Source organism: Cryptomeria japonica, chromosome 2 (genome assembly GCF_030272615.1).
Source record: "Cryptomeria japonica chromosome 2, Sugi_1.0, whole genome shotgun sequence".
Lineage (NCBI taxonomy): Eukaryota > Viridiplantae > Streptophyta > Pinopsida > Cupressales > Cupressaceae > Cryptomeria > Cryptomeria japonica.
This window is the reverse complement of record NC_081406.1, coordinates 137,427,215-137,436,225: the sequence shown is the minus strand read 5'-3', so window position 1 is coordinate 137,436,225 and position 9,011 is coordinate 137,427,215. Positions and strand designations below refer to the sequence as shown.

The 9,011-nt window shown below is 31.3% G+C and overlaps 1 protein-coding gene across 1 annotated transcript; it reads right to left on the bottom strand.

The window, feature by feature from the left end:
- Positions 1-2,675: 2,675 nt before the first annotated feature.
- On the bottom strand, positions 2,676-6,797 carry LOC131073201 (alpha pinene synthase, chloroplastic-like). The gene is made up of 4 exons (XM_059213291.1): positions 6,394-6,797; positions 3,461-3,550; positions 3,125-3,340; positions 2,676-2,820 (listed from the first exon to the last, which is right to left on the bottom strand). The coding sequence occupies exons 1-4, from the start codon at positions 6,795-6,797 to the stop codon at positions 2,676-2,678; spliced, it is 855 nt and encodes a 284-aa protein (XP_059069274.1).
- Positions 6,798-9,011: the final 2,214 nt, after the last annotated feature.

Here is a 9,011-nt window from a genome sequence, read left to right as displayed (position 1 = left end):
TTATGCATGATACTACTTCTCCACGACCTGCCTCATCCTTCAAAAATAACATTATAATTTTATAAAATTTCATATATAATTACCTTTAAATATAATAATTTGATCATACACATGAACAAACATGATATTTTGAATCTTAAATTGTCTAAATTTATAACATACCTTGAAAGTCTTTGTATCACCTCTTAATCTAAGGGCTAAGCATAAAAGCTCATCAAACCTTGATGGATAATCAATTTCTTTAATAACATCATTAGAAAGTGGCACATCTAATGAGAGTGCAAGTTGTAAGGTCATGACACAAGCCCCAGAGCTTACTTTTCCATTCTCTAAATATTCTTCCAAAGTTGGCATATAGCCCATAGCAAGCCGCTTTGCTTCTTAAAGGTAAGCATCTATGTAAACTCCCCAATATATTTAAACAACATTCAAAGTTAATATTGATAATTTGAATTAATTAAAGTAGTAAGAAAAGCCATTATAAAATAAGACTCAAAATTAATATTAAATCAAATATCCATAAAAGTTTTGAAAAAGGTAAACTTTGAATCCTTTCATGATGTTAAGAAAAACCAACATATTGATATTATGAAAGAGAATGATATTATCTACATGTAGTATAATATAAAAACTAATTAATATAATATATATAATAAATTAACTTTGAATATAATAGTTAATTTGTCAACATTTCAATTTTATTACCACAAGACACAAACTCTTTATACTAAAGCATATCTTAAAGACCATAACAAGATAGAATATTGTGGATTAGTTGTAGGAAAAACAATAACTTAAAATTTATAAACATATTTTTCAATGAAATACTAATTAAAACACTTCAAATAAATGTGGAAATCTATTTAGTAAGAAATTAAATAGTGGATTTTATTATTTATTTTTGGACTAGGTGCATAGAGATTATTCTCCAATTAAAAAATAAAAATTATGTTATAATTTTAGTAGTTTTATTAATGGTGGAGTTTTAAAACTGTGTCAAGGAATTCTATCTTAAACCTTATTTACAAAGCTCTTGGTCCCTTTTCCTCCATCGTTTGTAATTTGACAAGTAGTGTGATATAAATATCGAGCTTGTTCACTTAAGTTTGTAGAATAAAGAGTTTTTTAATGAATGTTATTCTAAAATTTCTCATATTATTTAAATATTTTTCTTAATGAAAAATTATAGACATTAAATTAGGTTATCATAGTTTCCTAGCTTGTCATGTGTTGGAGTCACTCAAACACCTCCTTGGAGTTTCCTATGTTTATTGAGTACTTTTCCTATGTTTATTGAGTACTTGGAAGTGGCTTCACTATCTATTTTCTCCATTTAATCTAGGAGCATTTTCCTAGAGGTTTGCTCTATTTGAAGATACATGTTCACCATGGAGTAGTTAGATTGTTATAATTTTTAATTGATAAACATATTTTCTAATTTTTTAGAACTTTAGAAAGCTAGAAATTGCATCTTTTTTAATGGTATGTTGTATATTTGATTTTAAAAAATAAAAATAATTATAAAATTGTGTTTTTTTTTCATTTTTATGCAGTCTCAAATGAAGAAAATGAAAGTAGCATTTTTATGTGCTTAAAATACCTTGTCAATAAGGATTGTTCTTTGCACAAGAGTACTACTTATAGAATTCTATCATCTTGTTAGGACTAATGGAACCACTCACACAATTGGAGTTATTTCTAATCACCTCCTTTTGAGTGTAGGATAGATTAGTTCCTCTTGAGAAATTATTCTAATAATATGTCTAATCATGTCAAGGAGTATTTATGCTTAATTCACGTACCTGGGGAATATTGTTGTTGCTTGTAGTTCAAGACCCTTGGGATGGATACGAGTTCTCTAATATTCGTTTCAAAGTATCACCACATTGGATTCTTCATTACTAGCAGGATCCTCCATTTCATACTACTAGTGCATCGACATGTGTGTATTGATAAGATAGATGGTGTGTTCCTTACTTTGTCTACTTTCCTTGAGTTCTATTTTTTAATCAACTATATTTTGATAGGCCATGCATACCTACTAATTTTATTTCATTGTAAAACATCTATTGTATACAACTAAAATACTATGATTAATATGTAATACAAATAGAAGACCACTAATTTCCTACATAACAATATAAGGTTGGGACTTTACACAATAAACCTAGAGTGAAATATAATAAAAATTATAGGTAAATACTATCATTATAATAGGGAAAAACCCCTTCGACTCAATATATGACATCATTTACAATGAAGTTTTACCAACCTAAAATAAATAAACAAATAAGAAATGTTTGGATTATCATACATTTTTATTATCACTAATGATTAACAAGTAGAAGAAAGGATAAGGAAATTATCCTCTTTTCATATAAGGGAAATAGAGGTTAATATATAAAAGGAATTTCAAGAAAATTATGTTTTTAATATATAGGCTATGTTCTAACTTATTTCCTTTGCAAAATAAAAAATACATCTTTTAATTTACCTCACTATTTTTATGATGGTTTATACTTTTTAATGAAATATAAATGAGATCTAAATAGCATTAAAGTTGCATTTAAGGTTAAAAAAATTAGTGAAATTAAGATCTTAGTTGACTGAAATTTCTTATATATGCACTCTATGCTAATAGAATATTATGTATACATATTTAAAAACTGATAAGATCATACAACTTTATGCGCATAGTCAAGTGTATCTCTGCCTTGAGTTTTTTCAGCCTCTGGAGCCACGCCCCTCAAACCCTCGTCAAAGACCTTGAATGTCAATTTCATAAATTCAGGAAGCCCTTCCATGGATGCTAAATCCCACCTTTTAAAAAAAAGATAATCTATTAACACAAATTCTATCTAGTCTCCTACTATCAATATATTAGAATGTTTAGTATATATTAATATTAAGAAAATTGTGTTTTAGAAATTGCGTAAAAACCATGGAAAAGAAAACCAATTGATTTATATCTACCCCACTATAAGTAATAATATATTATCTTCAATGTGTTAGTTATTTACATAAACATCATGATCCCTACATTAAAAACTAGATTTTTACCATGAATATGATTTAATATTTTCCTTTATCTCACTCCAATTTATGAATATAAGTAAATAAATACCTCTTAATGGCTTCTGTGAAGACTTTAAGTTCATCTAGAGTTCCATAAGTGTCAAAAATATCATCCAAACAAGTGCCAAGTTTAGCCATATTTGCAAATCCAATTCTAAATGTAGAATTTTTTGGCTCAATACACACTCCAGCAGTCCAAACATAAAATTCCACATGACGATGGCGAGCAAACTCTAGTTTAGCTAGACCAAACTCTGTCCACCATCTAAAGTGCACACACATTACTGAATCAACATGAACCACTAACTATTTATTTATAAATTTATATCATAAATATATTAAGCTTCAAACTAAGAGAATATCTTACATAACATAAAGTTTTTACCTGGAGAGAACTTGAAGCTCTCGTTGTTGAATTGATTGGATCATGTTAAAGTCCAACTTTGCTAGTTCTAAAAGTTTTGAGTTGAAAATACTACAAAAATTCCCAACTTATAGTGTCAAAATATTTTATAGATGTTCAAGCAAACTTAAAGCATCCAAATTCGTGTTATATTAAAATAAAAAGATTTAATGTAATTTTTTTTTTAAAAACTGTTTGATGTTTCAACTCCTGAGAAGATGGATATGTTAAAAGATATTGAAATTACTTGTTGTTATTCTTGGCATCTCCATATATGTCAATATATATCCTTGCTTCCAACCTAGGCACGTTGGTGTGCCAACCATACTCTAGATTAAATTTTATCTAACACGTCACATAAATTAGAATTGTGATTGATAAATGAATTCATAGACTTAATGGGTATGAATACCTCTTTTGAAAGATTACTATTATTGATATTTGATAGAACCCGTTTTAAATATATATTAGAAAAAGATTTCGCATCATCCAAAACTTGCTCCTTAACAACTCCAATTTATACAACTTCCATGAAGCTTAATAATATTTCTGTAAACCATTATTAATATTCTTTTCTTGTCGCTGCAATTAAATAATAATAATTTGTTCCTTATCTTCAACAATTTCTGCATTGATTGACTGACAGGCGTAGAGAAAATTCAGTTGAGTAGATATGATGAAAATGACACTTTAAAATATCCGACTTCAAGACAGAAAATACGGAAAAATGATCCGTTCTAGGAAGAAAAATTCGGGCTGGTGACCCCATTATATCTCCTCTTTTATCTCTTAAGAAATTATTTCCTTATCTCTAATATAATAAGATTCTAGCAATATCCAATTTGACATGCCTTGAAAATGACACACAATCCATACCGCCTTTTGGCATCTTTCACAACTATCAGTAAAGTATAATTCAATCAAAATAATTGTAGAAACATTAGGTATATCCATTTGTTCGAAGAGTTATGAATCTTTGCATTTGATAGTTGTTTCATTTTTTTTTTTAAATTGATTAAAAATAAATAAAAAATATTATTTTATACATTTTTTAACTTTTTACAAAATCATGTTTACTAATAAGATAAAGATTTTAAGATCCAACACAAATTTCTATCATTTATGTTCTATAGATATGCATAGGTTGTTCAAAAGTCCCCATCTTAGTACAAGTTGACTCCATGTCATCAAATGTGAATTTGATAGGTAACATAAAACATAGATGAGTATTTTGATAATCAAATAAAACTAACAAAATATTCTTTTATAGTCCATGATGTCAGGAAGTCTATAAATGGATTATAGCAATATGGGACAACCCCATGCTTCTTATGGGATTTGAAATTGTGACCTCTCTTTCAAGATCAAAAGTTTTCCATCGCTAGATCAACTCAGATTATGGGATTTGAAATATAACTCTGTAAATGCTTTACAACGCATTATTTTGCAATATAAATTTTATAGAAAGTCAATTTCAAATATCTATGTTTGTAACCCCCTTCAATTAAACACTTTTAGATAGAAGTACTCAATACCTAAACTATTAATTTTTCCAACTTTCAAAAAAAAATTAAGATGTTGCATACATGAAACATACTATTATAACAACACCAAACTTCAATTTTGAAATATTAATTCCAAATTACAAAATTAAAAAAAGAAAAATACAATGAAACAATAAAAAAAATCTCTATATAGTTCTTACTATTAAATCTTTCTCTAAAACTAAAATCAATGGTTGAACATTGGTTGGCATGTGAAGAAACAAATTCAAGAATCCTAATAGTAATCAAAAGTTAAAAAATTAGCACCTTGGATAGTAACAATTCTTTACCATCTCTATTTGCTACAAAATCATTCACAAAATAATGTCTTCTATTTCTTTATTAGAACGTTTTTAATGGAAAGTGCATTTTATTTAATTATGTAAAATTCTAGTATAGGTAACCTCTTTATTGTATAAGATTCAATTTATAAGTGGCGATTTAAAAGTATGAAGATAAGAATTGGATTATTAATTGTGTTTGGTTTAGAGGACACGTTTAATTAAAAAATATAGTTACATAAATCAATAATTAAATAAATAATATTAATAAAATACATTTCACATAATTTAATAATAGTTGCTAATTAATAAGTACAAAAATTGAGAAATTTCATTTGTTGTTTAGTTGTATATTCAGATATAGTAAATTTCCATTTATGTTTTATTCAATCATATATTTTTCTTTTGAAGAAAAGATGTAAATACAGGTATGCATAGGAAAGTTACACTTGGTTTATAAATTGAGAACTACACTTATCTTTCAATCATTAATCTTGGACATGCTTTTGTATATTACTTCACTCTTGGCACTACAACATGTTCATCTCATGCTATTGATATTTCACTTTGTATTAGCCACTCCTTAGGAAATCTCAAAGATTCATCTTTTCATCATGTTGATCTACTATTTTTATGTATCCATGCTACCTATTCTATGTGTAATTTTATGTCCTATCATGGTGTAGCCTTTCAGAACCATGAAGTACATGAGTATTGTAATATCTCATCTATATATCTTATTGAGAAATGAATAGAAGAAGAAAAAATAAAAAGGGGAGGGAAAGAACATGAATATTTTATATGATCAAATTTATCTATATGTGTGTACATATGCATATACATATACAAATATATATTTGTACGTATGTAAGTATCTATATATGTAAAACATATATGTAAGTATCTTTATATATCTGTATGTATTCCCATAGGTTATTTGTTTATTTTGAATTAATATGTGAGTAAAACAAGTTTTATGGGGACCCTAAACCCAAAAAAAAACCAATCTACAAGGATAAACCAGATGCCAAGCCACAACGGACTAGTAGCAGCAAAAACAAAAAATAGGGTCAAATGACCCAGAGACTACACAATATTGTTCAACATTTGAACTGGCTTAACAATTTTATCAATAACATTCCTATTAATTTCAACTAAATCCTCCATAATGTTGGAATTCACCTGTTTACCTTTATCCTTGTTGCGAGTGCGAGTTGATGGTCCTAGAGTGGCTTGAGTGTCACCTTTCAGAATAGGAACTTTCTCCTTGCTCTTACAATAAACCAAAATGAAGGGAGAAGCATGAGTAGCCGAGGGGGAGACATCAAGGGGTTGATATTTTTCATTGAGTCTTCGAAGACCCTTCGTGCTATTTGTCATGGTTGTCCTACTAACAACAATAACCACTCTCAACTTCTTATTAATCTTATCTATTGCCATCTCCAGGTCCATGATTTTTTCTTCATGATCAATGTTTATATCCTTCACGTCCATTACCAACTTCTTACTGAGGTCCAACAGGTTGTCCACATTATCCGAGGAGGGGGTGTTCAAAATGGTATGTCCAGAAGTTAGGTCATTATTTCTACATTTCAACCCTGAAATCTCTCCAACCATCCATTTGAAGAAAATGTTATATCCATTCATAGTATCCTTCATCACTTTTTAGCCATCCCCTACTTTTGGCATCGAGTAACCCATGTCCTTACCCATAGGGGTTCCCTTTTCAACCTCATTTTGGATTTATATATGGAACTCTATATCTTGTTGTTCATCACCAAGCCCTATAGGGATGCAATTATCCACATTGCCCTTTAATTTCTTCTTCGTGGAAGCCTTATTGCCCTAAGTGGGCGTTGGAAGGAGAGAGAAATATTTTCTTTTTCTACTCAACATAAAGCCCAACTCAAATTACTTGTTTTGACTAACAGAGCATGAGGGCATAGGTTCCTTATCTTTCTTAGTAGAGCTAGGGCTTCACGGTTTCGGGGACAAACTCATCGGATGGGATATGATAAGAATCCCCCCTCTCTGCTATTTCCTTATTAGTATCATACCCCTTTCCCTTAGTAGAGGCCTTATTAGGCTTTTTATGAGTAACTAGGTGGAAAGCCTCTTCTGTTAGACACAATGCACCATTGAGAGGGGGGGTGAATCAATGGTTCTCAAACTTTTCTCTTTAACTATCCCTATAAAAGTATACTAATTAATAGATCTAGTTCAATGCAGACTTACCGGTTTGTGAGAAGACAAAGCACAAATGCATCCACACAAAGGGACATCACATAACACTAGTATGTACAAGGAAAACCCAAGATGGGAAAAAACCTCGGTGAGCAATGTTGCTGGAGTCTACTGCTCCAATCCAACCTCACAATGAAAATTGTTACAATGTTTAGGGCACCAACCCAAGGAGCACCAACCCCTGCTTGTTTATGGGCTACAACCCAAAGGAGCTACAACCCCTATTTTATTTATGGGCTACAACCCAAAGGAGATACAACCCCTGCACTAAGCTACAACCCAGTGATCACAATGATAGCTTCAAATACAAAAGTAGTTATTATGTTACAAGTGAATATTGCAACCATTTCATATACCTCACTATGCCAATGAGACACCATCTCTGTTGCACTGGCTCACTCTTCTGCTGCTATCATCTATTCATTCCTTGCTGATAAACTCTACCGGTTCACATATCATCTTTTCTGCTCTACTGGATCTTCTCCTCACTGCTCTGCTCTTTACCAATACTATACTCTGTTGGTTCTATGTATGCCTTCTCTGCAACTTCCTTCACTTCTGCTCTGTTGGTATGGACACTACCAGTTCTTCTACCGGTTGAACACTTCAACCTAGTTCTCCTCCTCACACTCAGTCTCTTTTAAGATACTTGTTGAGTACTTGACTGTTTTTCTCTCTCATGCAGAAGTAACACTCAGTCACTTCGCAGTAGCACTATCTTCCTTTCTTCAGCAACACAATCAATATCTTTGGCTTGCATATATATAGCCTGGTTTTCCCGCCAAAAGCTAATTCAAATCTTAGGCGGTTAGGATTTCCTCATCAACCTCGAGGCAAACCAAATCCAATCAAATCTTGTCCAATCTGATCTCGCAGATAGCCAACTGTACATCTCCACCATTAACGTGCCTTCCAATACACGTCATCTAATCTTATCAACCACGACCTCGTCTCTCGACTTGCCTCTGTCAAAACACCATTAATGTTTTTGTTGTTTCCTTCTCGAGGTCTTCTCACAATCTAATCTTCTTTCTTAGATCTAGGCGCCAACAACTCTCTGATTCTTCTCTATTGTTCATTCTTCCTCGAGCCGCACTCTTCTGATCCGATACACAAATCATGAGATCCATATTAAATGCACAACAGTACAGACACCTATCTCTACATGGCACTACATCAACCTCTGCATGCTTGCCACTTCATCTCTACATGGCATCCACATCAACCAACTACCAGCTTGGATCTTCATGTCGGTCTAGATAGGATCATCGACTGAACGCTCTATCGGTTCCTCTTTTCTACCAGTTTACTAACCCTATCAGTTAAACCCTCAAACCGGTATGTCTTCAACCTCGCACTCTTCTTCTCTTCCGATGGACTACTCAATCGGTCATCTTTCTTGCTAACTTGCCTTATGCACATCCTCAACAGATGGGGAGTATTCTTCATTTGCAACTTGTCCAT

Bases quoted from the DNA above. Each gene is read 5' to 3' on its own strand.
- LOC131073201 (XM_059213291.1), bottom strand. From the start codon at position 6,797: ATGGACGTGAAGGATATAAACATTGATCATGAAGAAAAAATCATGGAC. The intron at 3,551-6,393 runs GTAGTCTCTGGG...GAATTTTTGTAG, and splicing joins CAAATGTTGAACAATATTGT to TATTTTCAACTCAAAACTTT. The intron at 3,341-3,460 runs GTAAAAACTTTA...TGTGCACTTTAG, and splicing joins GAGCTTCAAGTTCTCTCCAG to ATGGTGGACAGAGTTTGGTC.